Genomic DNA, 24,563 nt, shown 5'->3' with positions numbered 1-24,563 from the left:
AGGGGAGATTTTCCCGAGTAATTTCGTATATATATATATAAGGGTCGGACTCAAATAGTTTTGGAGATATAGGCTGAAAAAGGATAAAAATAATAAATATAAAAATAAGGTAAATCTTCGGAAAACCTACCTATATGAAATAATGGGTAAGAATACCCAATTTCTACGTATTTTTACCTCCTGAACACGAATATGAAACTTAAAAATAGCGATCGAACTCGCAAGTCGAAGAAAAACGCAAAAAAAGATAAATTAAAGATAAATAAAAAAAAGGTAAACAATTTAAATTTATATAGAATTTAATACAATTTAATACAATTAAAAAATATCACAAATGTATGTGTACATACACACATACACACACACACACACACACACACGCGGAGGGTGCAAGGGGGGCCTTCAGCCCCCCCTCCCGCAACCACCCCGCCGGTAGGGGACGCATTGCGAAGAGTTCAATCACAATGGATATATGCTGTAAGTTGTAAAGCAAGGTCCACCTTGCCTACCGGCGGGGTGGTTGCGGGAGGGGGGGGCGAAGGCCCCCTTGCACTCCCCCGCGCGCGCGCGCGCGCGTGTGTGTGTACACATACATTTGTGATATTCTTTAATTGTATTAAATTATATTAAATTCTATATAAATTTAAATTGTATTAAATGTATTTAAAATTATTATTTTTTCATATAACAGCTAAAATAGTAGGTTTATGAAAAAAGTGCATATAACCTTTTTTGTAGTTTTTCAGCGGCTTTATTTTTTGTTTAAAATTTTTTTTCTCAAATCAATATTTTCGGAGATAAAAAGCATTAAAATTGTGAAATTCTTTTGTTAATAACTTTTTAATAAACAACGACCGCCGGCTAAAACCTTCAGAATATTAATTAGAAATATGACCTTGACAACATATGTCAATGACACATTTGTGCGAAGGTGGGCCCTTTTTATGCATAATTACCATAATTAGTTAGCTATAATCATCATTCAGCTTATAGTGCGAAATATTTATAATTAATTGTCAATTAATTAATATTTATAAATAATTAAAATTTTATGTATATTTCATTGATTTTGAAATACTTTATGTTCAATTTGTATTTACTTACGGATATATATACGCATTATGATTACGAAGCGAAGTAATGAAAGTTTTAATTAGTAGAACGTACAAATTTTTCTTACATCGATATTGAAAAAAAATTACTTTAGCTATTAAAAATTCCATGGTGAAATTTTCGAAGACCGCATTTTTATTATGATCTGGACAGTTAGTACACTTCCCATAGCCGTGTCTCATAGTGTCTCGCGCGAATTTTTGCCGCGGTCTGATAAGCGGAATTTTAAGCGCTTTGGAATTTTAATGAAGGCTTTATCGTACATGATACGTATATCGGACCTATCACACGGACCTCTGGGGCACGCGACCTCTGTGGTCAACGCGATTTATATAAACGCCCTACATACGCGCGAAGTCACGTCTCGCCGATGAAAAAAGAACGAGAGACGCCAGAAAAGTGTTATCGATCCGGATACCCTGACGTTTCACCCGGGGGTTAAATTTAGTATTTATCATCACGTATTCCGTCGAGTCTCTCTACAGGTAGCGCCTGCGCGACTCGGCCGTGTCGTTCCGTCACGCGCACCCCTATACGCGCATACATGTATGCATCTGTATGCTCTACGTTTTCTATTAATACGGCCGGCATGTATAGCCGGCCGAACATATTTACCCTCTATGCGGGGACGCATTACGAGCATTTGTCTATTTTTGTCATAGCAACTCGCGGATCGATCATTCTAACGTTTCTGCAAATGTGGCCCCGACGTTCAGCGTCGAAAATCGTGGGCGAGAAGAAAAAACTGTTTCCTCTCTCTATAACGATAATTACACATGTGTGAATGGCATGTGTAAATTTGCATTGTTTGATTAATAATAATATTAGCGCTCGCAATTATTTGATTATTTTATTCATGCATTCGAATTATGAAAGCTGGAATTTTCGCTGAATACCTATTAAAAAATAATTTCAATATATATGCATTTGCGAGATAAAATAATATATTTTAATCGTTGGATTTAATTATATTTTATTTAGTTAGTTTAATTGATTGAATTTTGTAGAATGTTTTGTCAGATGATAACAATTAGATATATTTATAATTATACATATATATTATTATAAATTATATTATACATTATGTTACTATAAAATTAAAGTATTAGAAGCTAAATTTCTAATTCTTTTTCATGCATAATGATTTTATAAACTTCAAAGTAAAAAAATAAGAGTAGAAAACATATTAATTATATTTAAAATTTTGCAACAATTATTTCTAATTTTATAAAAATTTCTTATAACATTTTACAAGATACTTTTGAAAGAGAGAAAATAAAGAGAAAAATGTTGTATCTAAAAATTGAGAAAAGAATGACAAAACGATTTAAGTAACATTGGAATTTCTATACTAAACGCGGAGATAAAATTTCTTTAATGCTGCAGTTGCATTCGCTTCTAAGAATATCCCAGAAGGCGAATTACATTTTTTTCTCTAAAAACGATTTATTCAGGATATTATATTACGCATGCATTATATATTCCTGGACAAAATTAACGCATAATTTTTTTTTCACTTTTTCTTTAAAATTTTTCGTTAAAATTTAAATGTCAGCTTTTAAAGAGAAAGTGAAAAAAAATTATGCGTTAATTTTGTCCAGGAGTATATATCTTATGGGATGAAATTCATTGGATCTGTGCATTAACAGAATCTAAGATTATAAAAACAATCGAAGGACGCATTACGAAGAGTCCAAGCAACTCGACTCACCCCGTGTTACTGACCTGACCAGTTTTAGTTCCGTCAGGATAATACCCTCGCCGCCACCGCAGTAAACACACCACCCGCCACTTTCGCTCCCACGACACTGTTCGATTACGTTCACGCAGTCTGGATTTTAAGATTCTATGCCGGTATTAGTGGCGAAGCCCACCTCCTCCCCGAAGGGCAAGAGTTGAGTTTAGTCCAGCTGGATTCGAGCGAGACCGTGACTTGGTCTTATACGCGACTTTCTGGGGGATGCGATTAAAACTGCGACACGTAAATCATCGACATAAAATCATCGAGGGTATATTCCGACTTTCATCGAACGACGGGCAGGATGATCGCGACGATAATTGAACACTACATTGAAACACAATTGTATGAATGAACGGAAATGTTTGACGAGCTGTATAAGAACAGGGTAGAAATGGATAAACAAACGAGTGAATACGCAGACCGGCGTCCGTAAACAGAGGGGTGAATAAACCACGCGTTTTCGCTTTGCCGATGCGTGGGTGCTGCTGATGCGTAAACGTATGCGTGCGCGTGTTACACGTGCGAGTACGGAGGTACGAGTGATCTTTCAACCGCGACGATGGTTTAAGGTGTACTGAACGTTACCCCCGGAGAGGGTCGGCGTAGTGTCTAATCCAACATTACCTAACCACGTATATGGCAAGGATGCCATGGAAACGGCACGTTTGCGCCTGCGTTGCTTCGTCGTCGTCGTCGTCGTCGTCGTCGTCGTCATAGATCGACTTAAACTTTTTTGGCAATTTCGCCGGTTACTTTGCAGAGAACTCGCAATAAAAGCTGCTATTAATTCTCTATAAGTGTCGCACCGAGGTAAGAGAGTGGGGACAATTTGTCGCCCTCGGGGAAACGCGATTGGTGAGCGTTGACCCCCGAAAGGAAAGGATAGCAATTGCCGAGGATGTGGAACAAATATTGCAGCAAATCGTCGTCTATATAAGACCTTTAATTAATAGTGCGTTATACCTATTAGATTAAAAATAATGGATTTTTTACCGCTACAGCGACGCGAATCTCGATAAACGAAGAAGATTCGATGGAAAAAATAAACAACGTTATAAACTACTCTATTTTTGTCTTTTATTCCGATAGTACACTATTTAGTTTATCTCTATTTATCTCTGTTTATCTATGAAAAAATTCGCATGTTTACTAAATGTCAAATTTTTGACAGCATCCTCGATTGAAGCGACATCTCCTATCGATATCGCACCCTCGGTACGGGGTGAAAAGACCTCTCTTGCTTCATTTAAGAATCGATACGTGAGTATGAATGTAACTTTAAAAGCATTATAACTGTCTCTCTTGCTTATAATCTAATATAGGATAGTATGTGAAATTTAAATATATCTCTAAGAAAATATGTCTCTCGACAAGAAGATATTGATTTGTTTACATATTTAATCATTATCAAAGCTTTAAATCAAATAAAAATAAATTCATGAATATAAATAGGAAGAGAGATTCACGTATGAAATGTATGTTTGTGTTATCGTAACAAATTATTATGTATTATTACAAAACACAATGATATCGATCTAATTACAATGTATGCATTACGGCTCGCTGATAACGCGATGCTGACATTTTATCTTTCGAGTCAATCGTTTAGGGTCATATAAGTCTGCTAAATTACCACATTAATTTTTCCAGTTTTTTATAATGCGTAAAAAAAGCGTACAATAATTCTTCATTTAGAATCCACGAATGCAATAAATTAAAATAACATTAAGAGGAGAAAAATATTGTACGAATCTTGTACAAATTAATTATTTATTAAAATAAAAGACGTATTTTTAGATAGCACCTTAATGGCGGTACCATCAAATCGATATTATACGTTCTGAGGGTTAAAGTCCTCCAATTCTGGCTAAAATTATTCGGGGAGTATTGACATTACCGACAGCTTTGAATCCTTTGATATAAATACTTGAATATTTAATTTATGTGTAATTTAATTTCTACAAGTTATAATCATATTTCAATCATATTCGTAGGAACGTATATACGTATCTATGATTGATATATTAAACGTTTCTACAACAGAAACTTTCTGTGTTTATCACTTAAGCTGATTTGATTTATAGCTCCTTATTTTGATGACGAAATTTTGAAATTAATACTGTTATTAATTAATAGAGCATTCCGTTCATATACAAGTAGAGTAAGATATTAAACCGTACTCAGAAAAATTTGTCAGTAAGTTACCGATCACAGCTTTTCGATGTGTAGATGGCATTCGACGTTTTAAAAGTACAGAAACCTTATTAGAGGATTTCTAAAAATACACAATTACTTATCGATCTTAACAACACAAGTATACAAAATGTAATATGTATAATAAGTGGAGATATTTAATGTAACTATCTTTATTTCTATAATTTCCTTAATAGAATATATATTTTCTAATATTTTATAGGCAGCTTCTTTAAAATATATCTTTTAAAATTTATTTTGAGAATATTCTCTCTGTAAATTAGGAAATCGTAAAACAGAAATTGTAAATTATTGTAAAGATAAGTTATTATTTTGTTAAGAGAAATTATATATATTAAAAAAATACTTAACTCTTTAGATAAGTATTTTTAACTTTAGATACGTATGCGACAATAAAAATCCTTTCACATGCAACATGCTCCCTCAACATTATTTTTCTTCGCTACTTCTTCGCGTATTATTTTGGCTATTATAGATATTCCCTGAAAAGTGATAGAAAGTATTGCTGTATCAAATATTTTTTTAAAATTCAATTATTCTAATACATTTTTCTATAAAAATGTGAATATAGCTCTAATATGTATATATACATGTGTACATATGTATATATACATATAAAATCAAAATAAATTCATAATTTACCTTTTCCATATCTTCCGGCGAGATAGTGAAGCTAATTCTTAAGTGGTTACTAGGTTTTGAAGGATCATAGTAAAAGGCATTTCCAGGAACAACGAGGCACGCATTTTTTCATCACTAAATCCAGTACATTATCTATAGACGTCAGCTTGACCCAAAGAAATAATCCACCTTGCGGCACGTACCATTCCGCCAAACCTAAGATACATATATTAACTTTGCATGTGTACAACATATATTTTAAAACTACTTTGAATATCGAAATTTAGAGTAAAAAAATACATTAGTGAAAAATACACTATATAAAAAAATTACTTATTACATATTACTCGGTTGATTTGGAATTAAATTTTCTAAATGAAAACCCCGAAACATTTCAAAATATCGATTTTTGAACGATGTAAAATAAAATCTCGTTGAAGTTGTTGCGCTAAAATTTAGCGCTTGTTTTATTTTTAGGATATGTAATATTTAAATATAATTTATTCAGCATTTTTTCAAAGGAAATTTGCATAGTAATATACTAATCGCAGTCATTGAGTGATCCAAGTAATGAAAAGTCGCGATATACATGTTTATTAATAATTAATTTTAAGTTCAAGAGAACCGATACAAATACAGAATATTTTATATTCATTTACTCTACATTATAGTTTAAATATTTCGCGGTGACAATTGTATAGTTAATTCGTTCGACATTCTTTCTCTGTGACGTACGCGCGCTTTGTTTATATACGATTGTTGTCATTTGCGCGGCGATAGACTCGGACGGACAGGTAGGGGTATTTCGTCTTCTCATTATTGTTCGAAACGCCGTTGCGAGTGGATGTTTAACGCGATTACGTTCTTTTAGTTATAATAATTAATGATTATTATTAATTCTCGTGTAATTAACCAATTTCTACGACAATTATTTACAAAAGACTTCGCGCTATTTATTTATTTGAGGTAGTAATAAATTTGCAAGAAAGATTGATACGTTCGAAATGTTTTGAAGTTTTAAATATGCATTGTATTATTTATATTTTTATAATTATTTATATGGAAATTTGATTTCTTTATCTATACATATTTTATAGAATTAAAAATATTTATGATTAAAAAAATTTACATACAAAATTTATATACAAATTATATAATCATAATTTAATTAATTAATTAAAGTCGAATTAAAAATTTAATTTACATGCTATAATTATTTTTTTAATTATTAATTATTTACTGACACTACTTTTTAATATATACATATTTATGCTTTATAAATCACCACATTGTGCGCTATATCTTTGCTATTTTATCAATAAGGTTTTTTTAATATGAGCAAATTTAAAAGTTTTCAAGAACGCTTTAAACTTTAACGAGATATAAAATAAATGATTTTTTATAGCAAATTATATTTTAGACTAATTTTTTTTTAAACAATATTATATTTTTTATTTAATAAGTGGATTTTTTTCAATAGAGAGAGAGAGAGAGAGGGGGGAGGAAGAGAAATTTTAATTTAAAATAAATTACTATAATAATAATAATAAATTAATTAAATACTAATAAATTAATTATTGAAAAATGTAATGTTAATTTAATGATTGAAAAGTAATAATAACTGATTTGATAAAAAGAATTATTTTCATATTAGCCAAAGTGGCTATATAGGATCACAAGAATATTCGGTATTTTAAAACCACTCTAATATTTTAAAATAATCGATAAATATCTCCGATAAAATTCTAGTTAAATCTTTATAACAATAAAAATTATTGCAATAAATGTTTGAAATACCTGTCAAATGTTTTTCAACTATGGCTAGCATTATGTCACGTCGCTCCCGATGAAACTTTTGTATATCTTTGAAATATTTTTCCAATTTCTGTGGTCCCCAAACTTCGAATAATTTGTATAGAAACATCTGCAGAGGAGATCGATTATAAATCAACTTGACATTTACGCAAAATCATTTCTTTCTCTTCAAATTTATGTTTAAAATACTAAAAATATAAAATATCGAGGTTGAAACATATAATAATATTCAGTTACTACAATAATCAATAATTTATTCCATGAAAAGATAATCGTAATAAAGAATTTTCTTTTTAAAGACATGCTTGATTGTAAATAATTATATATACATATATATATATATATATATATATATATATATTATATTATATATTATTTCACATATTTACGTAATTTATATTTTTTGATTATGTATATAAATTATGGATATAAATTATTATATTTATAATAATTATAAATATAAATCTTTATATATAAATTAATATATAAAATAATTATATATTATATATAAAATAATATATATAAGTTAACCAGTATTAAAAGTCTTACTTGGGACAAAGATGACGCTTGTATAGTAGAATTGTCCATATGAAGAATCAGTTTCTTCACAATGTCTCTGTGGGCTGTGACGACCCCGATGCGAAACCCCGTGCTCAATATCTTGCTGATCGAATCCAATCTGATTACGCGACCGTCAGTGTCGAGAGAGAAAAATGACGTGGGCTGTTTATCTAAGAAGTGAACAAAGTAGTAAGGATCGTTCTCGACGATCAGAAAGTTGTATTTCTGCGCCAATTCGTACACTTTTTTTCGTCGGGTCTCCGACAAGACGGTGCCTGTAGGATTTGCTCCCGTCGGATTAGTGTAAAGTAACTGAAAGATTTATTAAACTATGCTTGTTTCTGATTAGTAGAAATAATGTTCTAATATTAGATTATATTATTCAGATGAAAAATTAAAATCAAAACACTTTGATAACATTTTATGTAATCACATTTCGCATACAAAAACGCAAAATTAATTGTTAATTATTTGTTACGAGTTTTATCTTTTGCGGATTTGTATGTGATGTGTGTGTATGATTACATAAAATGTTATCAAAATGCTTTGATAAATTCTATAAGCATGTTATTCGAGTAATTTGTATTTGATATTGATCTCTTCTCAGTGGAAACGTTGAAGCTTTTGAATTAGAAGTAAAAGCGGAAAGCATGTCACAAATAAAGATTTAGGATGAAAATTGAAATGCGAAGATAAATTATTATTTTAAGATTTCAAGAAGAAATATATTTTATTTGATACCGCAAATCTTTTGACTCACTTTTGGCATCAGTTTACCAGTCGCAAGTCTCTGCTCGCATTCTTTAGCAATCTCCTCGGGAATGATTCCTTTGGCATCTTGATTGATCTCTATAATATCCGGTGACAGCGGTACTAACTGCAAATAAAAAGAAATTTTTGAGAACTTGTTTAGAAAATGTATATGTCTGTTTTTACGAAAGAAAGATCGCTAAATTAACTAATAATTATATTCTTTGCACAATTATAACTATAATATGAAATTGCTTCAGTTCATTAAATACATTAATGTCAATTGTTTTATTATATTATAATTCAATTATTAATAAATATTAGAACAAAATTTTCTAATCATAAATATTTTTTATAATCTTCCGGGACTGAGAGCGCTGATTTATCGACTGGTTAATAATTAATTCGTAATACATTGAATAAAACACACATTTAGTAATTTATATTACATAATTTAATATGTAGTAAATTTAATAATTTATTTTATAACAAATTGGGTGTTTAGGCAAGTTCGAGTGATTCTGAAATTTGAATAAGACAAGAATTAGAAGCTCCACTCGTATCAATCTCGTCTCCCTCTGCTTAATCTTTGTTTCACGATTATATGGTATTACGATTGTATGGATATTATGAAATTCGGAAATGCCGTGTAAAATGTTACGCGTTCAAGTGCAAGAGAGTCGTGCAAAATGTTACGTATTTGAGTGCGAGAATGCTGTGCAAAGTATCGCGCGTTCATATTTATAATATGTCGTTCATATTTATACATGTCGTATAATAAATATTAATAAATTATATTTTATATTTTTTTCGCGAGTGAGTGCAACAAATTCTAACAACATGAGCGAAGGAGGAAACTCATCGAGCGACGGTGGAGCAATTTTGGGGTGAATAATTTATTATTTTTCATTAATATATATTGCGCGTGTGTTTATTCTTATTTATGTGATTCGTCTTTTGAATAATTTAAATAAAAATGAGGTACGAAGACTTTTATATGATATCTCCATAAAGCATAATAATTTTTTGTCGGAATATATACGTATCGAAAAGTCGATCCGTGCTATAATAATTTTTTTAAATATTAGTTATTTTGAGCGCTGCTGTATGTAATTGTGTTGTATATTGTAATCTGAATCTTATATTTGTATGTTACAGATCAATGTAGCTTCTCAACATGGTCAATCCGCTGTTGCGCATCGATCGGTGAGTGAAAAACTTTAGTTTTATGGATAAAGAATGCTACATGTATGTCTTAATTTTTTGTTTTTCAAACTCCTATTTATTACATACAAGTTTGGATTCTTTTTTATGTACTTGACATGTGTTTTACTTTTTGAGAAGAGATAGAAATGAACTATTTTTATTAAAACTTATTATTTCCTCGGAATATTATTTTAAAACTACCAATCGCTCCGATTATTCCAGAATATGCTGACGTTTCGAGTAGAATTGGATCATTTTCGTCGATCATCATTTCAAAGATATTACTGGAACCCTCCAGGGAACCGCACGTTATTGCGACATCCCAATTGTTTTGCATTGGTGTATGCCACATTTTTTGGAATTCTTTCCATTTTTCCAATAGTGGTTTATAACTTGAGAAAAATAAATATATACGGAAATGTGTACAATCCAGATATATTAGAATATATATTAATAAAAATGTCTAGATATATTTATAGATAAAGTAATAAACATTTATTCTTTCGTTATTATATTGATGTTTATTACATATTGATAAGTAATATAAAATTATTAATTATATATATAGACAAAATATTACATAAATTTAAAAAAAAATTATTAAAAATTAATAATAAATTTTTATTAAATATTAATATAAATATAAAATGTAAGAAATAATAAACTTAATTTATCTAAGATTCGGCTAATACAATTTTTAAAAAATTATAATTTTAATCGTAATACATTCCATTGATTCCTGATATATGTCTCTATTGCATGCTATATTTGTAGTCCAAAAATTATTAAAATGCGATAAGTATATAGCAATTTTCGATAAATCCGTAACAAATTCGACTTTGTTTATATGTGAAAATGTTGAGGGAAATATCGAGTTAGAATATTTAAACTAATTTTAGAAAAATTAATTTTTGGTAAAAATGCATAAAAGGTTACACAGCACCGATTTTATCGCCGTTTGAATATGTTATAGAAGAGATTGTTCTGAGTAATTTCCCGCAAAAAATAAGTGGGGGACGGCATTAGTTTAGAAAATATAACAAGTTAAAATTTGACAAATTCAAATCTTCTTTTTCTGTATATACTTATTCATTTTATTGTTGTGAAGCATTAATTTTGTTTATTAATATTTTTGCTCACCCTTGTGCAGAATGATATTGCTGCGCTGCAGTCACTTCAGGCTTGCTAAATTTTATCAAATTGTCGAGTTTGTATGTCACGGAAATATCTTCAACAGGATATGTAGCGGCACTTGGGAAAGCACCAGCAAGAGATATACCGTTTGGATGCGACATGTAGAGATCATCTAATTTGAAATTTAAAACGCGATATAACATTAGATTAACATTAGATTAATATCCATGTATTAGTTCTATTTAGAAAAGGATAAACTTAATTTCTGAATTTGTATGAATACGCGCGTTGCGTATTCATACTTTCAAAATCAACAAGATCAAGAATGTGATCAAGATGATTCGGTCATTCGCGCGTTGACTGAAGAGACCAGCCTCACCATCAATTAAAAAGGTGCTCTTGCGTTTAAAATTATTTATTATATATTTTCCTAAAGTTGGAATTAAAACATGTATATTTTTGTTTTTGTAAATGTGTTAAAATTTATAGAATGATAGAGAGTATATATCACTTCTTATCATTATTTCCTATTCTATAAATTTCATTAAAAAGATACTAATAATATAATAATTATATATATAATAATAATATATGATAATAATAATAATAATAATATGATAATATAATAATATAATAATATAATTATAATAATAATATAATAATGCTATACTAATAATATAATATAATAACATAAATAAATACTTCTATTGAAAAATATACCTCCAAAAAATCTAACAATAAGTATATAAAGTGCATTAAATATCACAAAAAATGTAAGAACATTTTATTACATGTCTCACCCAACGAATATTTGCTTAAAATTAAATATCGAATTTCAATTTTTTAATTCCCAAAATAAGAAAGTAATTGTATAAAAAATATGTGAATAAAAATATATATGTATTATATAAAAAATTGAAGGAGAACACTTTTATACGATTCTGTATAAAACTTTGAAAGAGCAAAAGCAAACACAGAAAATGAATACAATGATAACTTACACAAGTGTAAAATTAAGTTGTTTCTTCGTCTATTGGTGACTTTAGAATAGAATTTAGTATAATCCATAATGAGAGTTATATCGCGCACGGTAACTGTTACAATTGTGCTTATTCACTCACTGACACATCTTGCGATTACAAATACTTGTCGTCGACTGACTCGAATCAATGTATATTACTCATAAAACGTTAGTATCAACTTCTAATTGGATATATCAGTGTTTACAGAGAGACTGCACAATTTTATCTTTACTTCATAATCAATGATATGAGCTAAACGCAAGTGGAGATTACATCAAAATCAACAAGATCAAGAATGTGATTGATCAAGGTGATTCAGTCATTCACACGTTGAAGAGACATTTACAGTTACATTTACAGTTCTTACATTTTTTACGTTATAAAGTTGCGAACCAAAATTTCTAGATTTTGAGCAAAGATACTCAAATATAATCACATTGCTCAAGCATTGTATCAAGAGATGCGTTACAACATAGATAAATAAATTAAAATAATTTGATATTTAATATCGTTCAATTTTTTTATCATTTGCTAGAAAATCAAAGTACTTATAAATAATTCAGAAAATAATTAAAAATTTTAAAAATAGTCATAATGTGAATTTGAAAAATTTATTTTGAAAAAATATTCGCATCTATAATATCTATCAAAATGTTTTCGAAAGAAAATCTCATTCCTTATGATAAAATGATTAATCTTTATTTCGATGTTTAGACTTTTATCTCTTGAGAAATATTAGCTCGGCACGCGCGCGCACACACACACACACACACACACACACACACACAAACATATTGTTATATATTCTATTATTATATATCCTATCTCAAGAAATATTTTTTTCCAAACGTTTAGATGTGATCATCAATATTTTGAAATATAAAAATTAAAACAATAACGCGGCATTAATAATTAAAAATCAATATTAAAGATTTTATTATCTTATACTTTGAAAACTAATCAGGGGTTCTGATGAGAATTTTATTTCTTACTCGTTGTGTCATTAAATAATATCTATGGAAAGGTGCTAAAGGGACAATAGAAATTTTGAAATATACTTGTAACATTTATTTTCCAGTTTATTAACATCTTGTACGTGTGTGTATGTATGTGTATGTGTGTATATATCTGTTTGGGTGTGTGGATATAACCACGTATATTTGTAAGCATGTATGTCACTATTTCCATCGCCTTTTTTTGCTGGTTTTTTTTCCTTTAAATTTCAGATAAAATATTAACTTATTATATTACGCTGCCTAATAAACGCTCTATTCAATATCGATCGATCGATCGCGCGCTATCCCCTCTCCTTCAACGATGCGAAAGAGAAAGAGATCCGACCGCTATCGCTCTCTCTTTCTAATGTTTAAAACAGTCTCTTGTACAAGGATACGCAGTCTATTTCTATAAGTCTATGTCAGAAACATGACTCAACAACAAACTCAGATGACTGAATGATAACAAACATATAAATATAAAACGAACGCTTTATATTTTCGATAAATTATAGACTATCGTCGCAAATGCATGATGCAAACCCTCCATATCACTCTGTAAGTTCAAGCTATTTTTTTGGCGCTTGATAAACAGCATCTCGGAGAACTCTTTGGCCCAATTAGACTTGAATTTGGTCACGATTTTAATTGAGAAGAATCTGAGATTTTGAACAGGGAGTTCTCATTGGGCAAAAGACTTATAAAAAGACATAAAAATTATAATTTTCGTTACTATCCTTCGATCCTTTAATAATTATTTATTTAATAATGGTCACAGAGTGAAATATATTAGATTCAATGCTTTAAATTTTTCTAAAATGTGAGCATAAATTATTAATTAAACGATTGCTATTTTATGAGATAAATATTTTATTCGTTTGATGTTTATATGAGAGAGGTCAAAATTATACACGCATTCCTTTTAAATACTATTTCTATTGTTATATAATGTGTAGTATATACATATTAATGGCTCATAAAATCGAAAGATCAATAACATTGATATTGACAATAACATGATTTTGACCCCTCTCATATAAACGAATATTATATTTCTCCCATGTTCTCTTATGATATAATAAAATACGTATTTCGTGTGATTATTCCGTGATCGGAAGTGTTATGCAAAGTATCTCCGCGACCGCTGCGCATATGATTAACTGTAATTAAACGTGTTTTCGAGAGCGAGTGTGAGTGTCACAAAAGAATAACACAAGATGAACAAGAAAGATAAAGGAGATCGAGAATGCAAAAAAAAAAACGGACAACGTACGGAGCAACAATATGTGGTAAATCATTTATAAATTGTCATTTGTATTATTTTCAGGCATGCTTATCTTTTTTTTCTTGACAATGATTTATTCTAAATTATCTAAATTATCTAAATTTCTAAATTATATTAGTATAACACATATAACATACATATAAAATATTCCGTCATAACAAATGTCAAATAATCTGTCATATATTTCTAAACTCACACACGCATTTATAGCGTTATAATTTCGAGCATTTTCAAACTCTGTCTATTAAAGGCATACTTGATATATTATTGATATATTGTGATTAAAGCAATCACATAAGAAGTAAATGTTTGCACATTACATACATATATTCTTTTAATTCTCGACTATAAAAAGTGATATTATAATTATTATATTAATGTTAATTCAGTTGATAATTTCTGTTCACATTTCAATTATATTTAAAACATATTACAAGTTTATCTTATCAAAAATATTGCGAAATATATTTACAAATTTAAAAAATTTTTCATAGCTCTATATAAATAATTAGCAAAGAATGTTATAAAATTTGAAATACAATACTTTCTTAAATGAAGTCTTATGACTACTCTAATCAATAAAATTTTCATTCAGTTTAAGACATTACCGCATTCATTTTTCCAGTTTTTTTATAATGTAATAAAGCGTAAAAGCGCACATTTCGCATAATTCTAATTTAGAATCCACGAATGCAATAAATTAAAATAACATTAAGAAGACAAAAATATTGTACAAATATTGTACAAATTAATTATTTATTAAAATAAAGACGTATTTTTAGGTGATACCTTAACGGCGGTACCACCAGATCGATATTATACGTTCTGAGGGTTAAAGTCCTCCAATTCTGGCTAAAATTATTCGGAGAGTATTGATATTACCGACAGCTTTGAATCCTTTGATATAAATACTTGAATATTTAATTTATGTGTAATTTAATTTTTACAAGTTATAATCATATTTCAATCATATTCGTAGGAACGTATATTATGATTAATACATTAAACGTTTCTACAACAAAAACTTCTATGTTTATCACTTAAGCTAATTTGATTTATAGCTCCTTATTTTAATAATGAAATTATGAAATTAATACTGTTATTAATTAATAGAGTATTCCGTTCAAGTAGAGTACAATACAAGTAGAGTAAGATATAAACCGTACTCAGAAAAATTTGAAAAGTAAGTTACCGATCATAGAGCTTTTCGATATGTAGATGGTATTTAAACATTTAAAAGTACAGAAATCTTATTAGAGGATTTCTAAAAGTATACGATTACTTATTGATCTTACCAACACAAGTATACAAAATATAATATGTATAATAAGTGGAGATATTTAATGTAACTGGCTTTATTTCTATAATTTTCTTAACAAAATATATATTTTCTAATATTTTATAGATAGTTTCTTTAAAATATATCTTTTAAAATGATTTATTTTGAAAATATTCTCTCTTTAAATCAAGAAATCGTAAAACAGAAATTGTAAATTATTGTAAAGAGAGAAGTTATTATTTTGTTAAGAAATTTTATATATATAATAAAAAAATACTTAACTTTAGATAATATGTACGTGACAATAAAAATTCTTTCACATGTAACATGCTCCTTCAACATTATTTTTCTTCGCTACTTCTTCACGTATTATTTTAGCTATTATAGATAATCCCTGAAAAGTGATAGAAAATATTGCTGTATCAAATATTTTTTTAAAATCCAATTATTCTGATATATTTTTCTATGTGTATAAAAATGTGAATATAGCTCTTATATATGTATATATATGAGTACATATGTGTGTGTGTGTGTGTGTGTATATATATATATATATATATATATATATATATATATATATATATATATATACATATAAAATCAAAATAAATTCACAATTTACCTTGTCCATGTCTTCCGGCGAGGAATAACTGAAGCTCAATCTTAAGTATTTACTAGGTTTTGAAGGATCATAGTAAAAGGCATTTCCAGGAACAACGACGGCACCTTGAGGCACGCATTTTTTCATCACTAAATCCATTACATTATCTATAGATATCAGCTTGACCCAAAGAAAGAATCCACCTTGCGGGACGCACCATTCCGCCAAACCTAAGGTATATTAACTTTGCATGTGAGTATTTTAAAACTACTTTGAATACAGAAATTTAGAATGAAAAATACAGTGTATAAAAAAATTACTTATTACATATTACTCGATTGATTTGGAATTAAATTTCCTAAATGAAAACACCGAAACATTTCGATAAAAATATCGACTTTTGAACGATGTAAAATAAAATCTCATTGAAATTATTGACACGGCTAAAATTTAGCGCGTTTTATTTTTAGGATATATAATATTTAAGTATAATTTATTCATCATTTTCAAATGAAAACCGCATATACACCAATAGCAGTCATTGAGTGAGAAGTAACGAAAACTCGCGATATACATGTTTATTAATAATTAATTTTAAGTTCAAGAGAACCGATACCAAATACAGAATATTTTATATTCATTTACTCTACATTATAGTTTAAATATTTCGCGGTGACAATGGTATAGTTAATTCGTTCGACATTCTTTCTCTGTGACGTACGCGCGCTTTGTTTATATACGATTGTTATCATTTGCGCGGCGATAGGTCAGGATACGGACAAGTAGGGATACTTCGTCTTCTCATTATTATTCGAAACGTCGTTGCGAGTGGATGTTCAACGCGATTATGTTCTTTTGTTTATAATAATTAACGATTATTAATAATTCTCGTATAATTAATTTCTACGACTCAAAACGACAATTATTTGCGAAAGATGGCATTTCGCGCTATTTATTTATTTGTAGTAATAATTTTGCAAGAAAGATTGATACGTTCGAAATGTTTTGAAATTTTTAATTTGAATTATATTATTTATATCTTCGGATGGTTCCATTGTATCTCGCTCTCGCTTTTAATCGCATTGATTAAAGTAGAATCGAAATAAAATCGCTAATCGTCGATTACGATCATTTTTGAATTTTTCCATTATTAAGAAAATGTCGCGAGAAGGAGAGGTCAACTCTAAGTCAAATGACGATATGTGACGCATTTAATTAATAAGTACATAAATACTGACAAGTACGTAAATAATGACATATTTTCATATCTGTCGCGTAGTAAAAATTCAACATTTGTACATCGATGATATGTTAACATGCTTATTTGTTCGATGGAAATCTATCGCATAATTATGTCGTCGAGCGAATCATAGTTTTTTGAGTTGTTCTCTCGACGTAATATAATTAATGAAATACGCGTCGCGTGCAAATAATATCAAGAGTGTTGTGCGTAATAGCCGCGAGTGAGTGTCGTGAAGAAGCAAGCAGCAAAAGATGAGCAAGAGGATAAAACCTGATGACATCTCGTGTCGACGATACAACTCTAAACTAATCTAAAGTAAGCGATTTGCAATCTATTTAATTTATTATTTGTCACTTATTGACATTATTTGCTCTCAGACTATAATACGATATACTGCCAGTACTGGAAATTTTTAGAGAGCTTACGCGTTACGTATGTTACAGATTTTTTTTAACTTGGGGCGTTTTCGAAACATAATCTTTACATTAATAATTCATTTTATATTGTGCAAATAAAATGTACATAAAATGTACATAAAATATCCTATCTTTTATTCTAAATATTTAAAATCTTTTTAAACATGTAATTTTACAACTTTACGTAAATAAGTATATATATATATATATATATATATATATATATATATATATATATAACATTCTTATAATTATTTATATGGAAATTTGATTTCTCTTTATTAAAAATATTTATGATAAAAAAAATGTATATACAAATTATATAATCTCAATTTAATTAATTAATAAAAGTTGAATTAAAAATTTAGTTTACATGTATAATTATAATTATTTTTTTACAGGTATAATTATTACTTATTTATTGACACTATTTTTTAATATGTACATATTTATGCTTTATAAATCACAACATTGTGCGCTAAAACTTTGCTGTTGCGTATCTTATCAATAAAGTTTTTACAATATGAGTAAATTTAAAAGTTTTTAAGAACGTTTGAAATTTTAACGAGATATAAATTAAATGATTTTTTTATAGCAAACTAAATTTTAGACTAATTCTTTTTTACATTATTATATCTTTTACTTTATATCAAGTGGATTTTTTTCAATAGAGAGAGAGAGAGAGAGAGAGGGAGTAGGAAGAGAAAGAGAAATTTTAATTAAAAGTAAATTAATAATTAATTAAAAATAATTACTAAAATAATAATAATAAAATAATTAAATAATAATAAATTAATTATTGCAAAATGTAATGTTAACGATTAGAAAGTATAATAATAACAATAAATGATTTGAGATGAAAAGAATTATTTTTATATTAGCTAAAGTGGCTATATAGGAAAAGAATATTCGGTATTTTAAAATCACTCTGATATTTTAAAACAATCGATAAATATCTCCGATAAAATTCTATTTAAATATTTATAACAATAAAAATTATTGCAATAAGTTTCTGAAATACCTGTCAAATGTTTTTCAACCATGGCTAGCATTGTGTCACGTCGCTCCCGATAAAACTTTTGTATATCTTTGAAATGTTCCTCGAATTTCTGTGGTTCCCAAACTTCGAATAGTTTGTATAGAAGCATCTGCAAAGGAGATCGTTATAAATCAACTTGACATATAAGCAACAAAATAACTTCACCTTCAAATATACGTTTAAAATACTAAAACTATAAAATATTGGATTGAAAAATATAATAATATTCAATTACTACAATAATCAATAATTTATTTCATGGAAAAGCAAAGTTGTGAATGTAAAGCAAGATAATCGTAATAAAGAATTTTCTTTTTAAAGACATGCTTGATGATAAATAATTATATATATAAATAAAAATATTTTATATTATATTATATATTATATATAAATATATACATATATATATATATATATATATATATATATATATAAATTTATATCATTTTAAATATTTATATAATTTATATTTTTAGATTATATAAGTATAAATTATTATATTTATAATAATTATAAATATATATATATATATATATATATATATAAATTAATATATAAAATAATAATATATTATATATAAAATAATATATACATATATAAATTAACCAGTATTAAAAGTCTTACTTGGGACAAAGATGACGCTTGTATAGTAGAATTATCCATATGAAGAATCAGTTTTTGCACAATGTCTTTGTGAGCTGTGACGATTCCGACGCGAAGCCCGGCGCTCATTATCTTGCTGATCGAATCCAATCTGATTACGCGACCGTCAGTGTCGAGAGAGAAAAATGACGTGGGCTGTTTATCTAAGAAGTGAACAAAGTAGTAAGGATCGTCCTCGACGATCAGAAAGTTGTATTTCTGCGCCAATTCGTACACTTTCCTTCGTCGGGTCTCCGACAAGACGGCGCCTGTAGGATTCGATCCCGTTGGATTAATGTAAAGTAACTGAAAAATTTAGTAAACTATACTTATTTTTGATGAATAGAAATAATGTTCTAATATTGGATCGTATTAATCAGGTGAAAAATTAAAATAAAAAATTAAGTATAAGAATATTATAAGATAAAAGGAAAAAAACTAAAAAGACATGATTATGAATCAACTACGTGAGTAAAATAATTTTGAGATTATTTTTGAGATTATTAAAGCATTTTGAAAACATTTTATCTAATCACAGTCATTTTGTGTACAACAACGCAAAATTAATTGTTAATTATTTGTTATTTGTGAGTTTTATCTTTTACGGATTTGTGTGTGTGTGTGTGTGTGTGTGTGTGTGTGTGTGTGTGTGTGTGTGTGTGTGTAATGATTACATAAAATGTTATCAAGATGCTTAGATAAATTTCTATAAGCATGTTATTCGAGTAATTTGTATTTGATATTGATCTCTTCGCATAATCAGTAGAAACGTTGAAGCTTTCGAATTAGAAGCGAAAAGCATTTCGCGAATAAAGATTTAGGATAAAAATTAAAAAGCAAAGAGATATATATATAAATAATTATTTTCTTATTATTTTATGATTTCGAGAAGAGATATATTTTATTCGATACTGCAAATCTTCTGACTCACTTTTGGCATCGGTTTACCAGTCGCAAGTCTCTGCTCGCATTCTTTGGCGATCTCTTCGGGATTGATCCCTTCGCTATCTTGATGGATCTCTATAATATCCGGTGACAGCGGTAGTAGCTGCAAATAAAAGAGATTTTTCAAAATTTCTCTGGAAAACGTATATATCTGTTATTACAAAAGAAATATCAGATATCGCTAAATTAACTAATAATTATTCATATATATTTTGTACAATTATATCTATACAATATATAAAATTGCTCTAAGTCATTAAATACATTAATGTCAATTGTTTTATATTATAATTCATTATTAATAAATATTAGAAGATTTTCAAATCATAAATATTTTTTATAATCTTCCGAGACTGAGCGCTGATTTATCGACCGATTAATAATTAATTCATAATACATTGAATAAAACACACACATTTAGTAATTTATATTACATAATTTAATATGTAGTAAATTTAATAATTTATTTTATAACAAATTGGGTGTTTAGGCAAGTTCGAGTGATTCTGAAATTTGAATAAGACAAGAATTAGAACTCGTATCAATCTCGTCGCCCTCTGCTTAATCTTTGTTTCACGATTATATGGTATTACGATTGTATGGATATTATGAAATTTGGAAATGCCGTGTAAAGTGTTACGCGTTTAAGTGCAAGAGAGTCGTGCAAAATGTTACGTATTTGAGTGCGAGAATGCCGTGCAAAGTATCGCGCGTTCATATTTATAATGTGTCGTTCATATTTATATATGTCGTATAATAAATAGTAATGAATTATATTTTATATTTTTTTCGCGAGTGAGTGCAACAAATTTTAACAACCTGAGCGAAGGAGGAAACCCATCGAGCGGCGGTGGAGCAACCTTGGGGTGAATAATTTATTATTTTTCATTAATATATATCGCGCGTGTGTTTATTCTTATTTATGTGATTCGTCTTTTGAATAATTTAAATAAAAATGAGGTACGAATACTTTTATATGATATCTCCCTAAAGCATAATAATTTTTTGTCGGAATATATACGTATCGAAAAGTCGATCCGTGCTATAATAATTTTTTTTAATATTAGTTATTTTGAGCGCTGCTGTATGTAATTGTGTTGTATATTGTAATCTGAATCTTATATTTGTATGTTGCAGATCAATGTAGCTTCTCAACATGGTCAACTCCGCTGCTGTGCATCGATTGGTGAGTTAAAAACTTTTGTTTTATAGATAAAGAATGCTAGTACATGTATGTCTTAATTTTTTGTTTTTCAAACTCCTATTTATTATATACAAGTTTGGATTCTTTTTTATGTACTTGACGTGTGTTTTACTTTTTGATAGAAATGAACTATTTTTATTAAAACTTATTATTTCCTCGGAATATTATTTTAAAACTACCAACCGCTCCGATTATTCCAGTATATGCTGGCGTTTCGAGTAAAACTGGATCATTTTCGTTGATCATCATTTCAAAGATTTTACTGGAACCGTCCAGGGAACCGCAAGTCGTTGCGACATCCCAATTGTTTTGCATTGGTGTATGCCACGTTTTTTGGAATTCCTTCCATTTTTCCAATAGCGGTTTATAACTTGAGAAAAATAAATATATGTATACAGAAAGTGTACAATCCAGATATATTAGAATATATTAATAAAAGTGTCTAGATATATTTATAGATAAAGCAATAAACATTTATTCTCTTGTTATATTGATATTTATTATATATTGACAAGTAATATAAAATTATTAATTATATATATAGATAAAATATTATATCAATTACAAAAAAATTTATTAAAAATGAATAACATATTTTTACTAAATATTAATATAAATATAAAATGTAACAAATAATAAACTTAATTTATCTAACATTCGGCTAATACAATTTTTAAAAAATTATAATTTTAATCATAATATAATACATTGATTCGTAATTTATATCCCGATCTTCTATATTATACACACATTTCTATTTCTATTTGTATTTCTATTATAATTTTTCAATTTTTTGTATTACGATTTAATTGTATGCTGTATTTGTAGTCCAAAAATTATTGAAATGCGATAAGTATATAGCAATTTTCGATAAATCCGTAACAAATTTGACTTTTTTATATACGAAAATGTTGAGCGAAATATTGAGTTAGAATATTTAAATTAACTTTAGAAAAATTAATTTTTAATTTGATGTTTAATAAAAATTAAGTTTTTTATATAAAGAAGTAAAAAACTTTTTATTTCTTTTATTTATATTTCTGTGTACATATTATTTATATTTTATATTTTATTATTGTGAAGTATTAATTTTGTATTAATATTTTTTGCTTACCCTTGTGTAGATTGATATTGTAGTGCTATAGTCAATTCAGGCTTACTAAATTTTATCAAATTGTTGAGCTTGTATATTACAGAAAAATCTTCGACAGGATATGTAGCGACATTTGGCAAACCACCAGCAAGAGATATACCGTTTGGATGCGATAAGTAGAGATCATCTAATTTGAAATTCAAAACGTGATATAACATTAGATTAGTATCCATGTATTAGTTCTATTTAGAAAAGTACAAACTTAATTTCTAAATTCGCGCTGCGCATTCATGTTATCAAAATCAACAAAATCAAGAATGTGATTGATCAAGTTGACTCGGTTATTCGCGCGTTGACTAAAGAGACCAGCATCACCATCAATTAAAAAGGTGCTCTTGCGTTTAAAATTATTTATTATGTAGTTTCCTATTCAAAGTTGACATTAAAACGTGTATATCTTTGTTTTTGCAAATGTTTTAAGATTTATAGAATGATAGAGGGTATATATCACTTTTTTATCATTATTTCTATAAATTTCATTAAAAATATACTAATAATATAATAATTATATATATAATAATAATATATGATGATGATAATAATAATATTAATATACGATAATAATAATAATAATAATAATAATATGATAATATAATAATATAATAATATAATAATAATATAATAATAATATAATAATAATATAGTATAATAATATAAATAAATGGTTCTATTGAAAAATATACTTCCAAAAAATCTAACAATAAGTATATAAAGTGCATTAAATATCGCAAAAAAATGTAAGAACATTTTATTACATGTCTCACCCAACGATATATTTGCTTAAACTTAAATATATCGAATTTCGATTTTTTAATTCCCAAAATAAGAAAGTAATTGTATAAGAAATATGTGAATAAAAATATATATGTATTATATAAAAAATTGAAGGAGAACATTTTTATACGATTTCGTATAAAACTAAAAGAGCAAATGCAAACACAGAAAATGAATACAATGATAACTTACGCAAGTGTCTAATTAAGTTGTTTCTTCGTCTATTGGCGACTTTAGAATAGAATTTAGTGTAATCCATAATGAGAGTTATATCGCGCACGGTAACTGTTACAATTTATTCTCTCGCTGACACTTCTTGCGATTACGAATACTTGTCGTTGACTGACTCGAATCATTATTATATTACTAAATAAATAATAAAACCAGTTCATACCAGTTATCATATCAGTTATCATACCAGTTTTTAATTGGATATATCAGTGTTTACAGAGAGATCTCACAATTTTATCTTTACTTCATAATTAATCATATGAGCTCATATAACGCAAGTGCAGATTACATCATTACGTCATAAGTTGCAAACCGGACTTTTAGATTTTGAGCAAAGATATTTAAATATAATCATGTCGCTCAAGCATTGTATCAAGAGATGTGTTGCAAGATAGATAAGTAAATTAAAATAATTTGATATTTAATATCGCTCAATTTTTTTATGATTTGCTAGAAAATCAAAGTACTTATAAATAATCCAGAGAATAATTAGAAATGTTAAAAATAGTCATAATGTGAATTTGAAAAATTTATTTTGAAATATATTCGCTAATATAATTTCGAAATATAATCTATAAT

The 24,563-nt window shown here is 27.9% G+C and overlaps 2 protein-coding genes and 1 pseudogene across 4 annotated transcripts in view; all 3 read right to left on the bottom strand.

The window, feature by feature from the left end:
- Fstl5 (follistatin-like 5) overlaps positions 1–3,456 on the bottom strand; it is a 66,601-nt gene extending 63,145 nt beyond the window's left edge. The window contains exon 1 of one of the 2 annotated variants that reach the window (XM_083079498.1): positions 2,825–3,456. The gene's annotated coding sequence lies outside the window, so the exon portion shown is untranslated. The remainder of the gene's footprint in view (positions 1–2,824) is intronic. The other variant, XM_083079499.1, reaches the window with a different exon arrangement.
- A 484-nt stretch (positions 3,457–3,940) lies between these two features.
- Positions 3,941–12,598, bottom strand: LOC145960472 (kynurenine/alpha-aminoadipate aminotransferase, mitochondrial-like; annotated as a pseudogene). Its single transcript, XR_014435373.1, has 8 exons — positions 12,157–12,598; positions 11,162–11,327; positions 10,223–10,413; positions 8,826–8,938; positions 8,054–8,377; positions 7,487–7,613; positions 5,711–5,905; positions 3,941–5,550 (listed from the first exon to the last, which is right to left on the bottom strand). The product of XR_014435373.1 is annotated as a kynurenine/alpha-aminoadipate aminotransferase, mitochondrial-like (transcript).
- Positions 12,599–13,241: 643 nt separating this feature from the next.
- Positions 13,242–24,082, bottom strand: LOC145960471 (kynurenine/alpha-aminoadipate aminotransferase, mitochondrial). Its single transcript, XM_083079970.1, has 8 exons — positions 23,946–24,082; positions 22,941–23,106; positions 22,010–22,196; positions 20,609–20,725; positions 19,660–19,983; positions 19,018–19,144; positions 16,359–16,567; positions 13,242–16,130 (listed from the first exon to the last, which is right to left on the bottom strand). The coding sequence occupies exons 1-8, from the start codon at positions 24,010–24,012 to the stop codon at positions 16,053–16,055; spliced, it is 1,275 nt and encodes a 424-aa protein (XP_082936096.1). The 5' UTR covers positions 24,013–24,082; the 3' UTR covers positions 13,242–16,052.
- Positions 24,083–24,563: the final 481 nt, after the last annotated feature.

Source organism: Camponotus vicinus, unplaced genomic scaffold (assembly GCF_025532165.1).
Source record: "Camponotus vicinus isolate PSW18456_S1 unplaced genomic scaffold, iyCamVici1.0 SCAF_10, whole genome shotgun sequence".
Lineage (NCBI taxonomy): Eukaryota > Metazoa > Arthropoda > Insecta > Hymenoptera > Formicidae > Camponotus > Camponotus vicinus.
The sequence above is the reverse complement of the archived record's forward strand: the minus strand, read 5'-3'. Positions and strand labels throughout refer to the sequence as shown.

What these genes read in the sequence shown, in the direction of transcription:
- LOC145960471 (XM_083079970.1), bottom strand. Translation starts at nt 24,012, where the DNA reads ATGGATTACACTAAATTCTATTCTAAAGTCGCCAATAGACGAAGAAAC. An exon ending in CAACTTAATTAGACACTTGC is followed by an intron (nt 23,107 to 23,945) that starts GTAAGTTATCAT and finishes ATTTCAAATTAG; the next exon opens with ATGATCTCTACTTATCGCAT. An exon ending in CGCCGGAAGACATGGACAAG is followed by an intron (nt 16,131 to 16,358) that starts GTAAATTGTGAA and finishes ATCACTTTTCAG; the next exon opens with GGATTATCTATAATAGCTAA.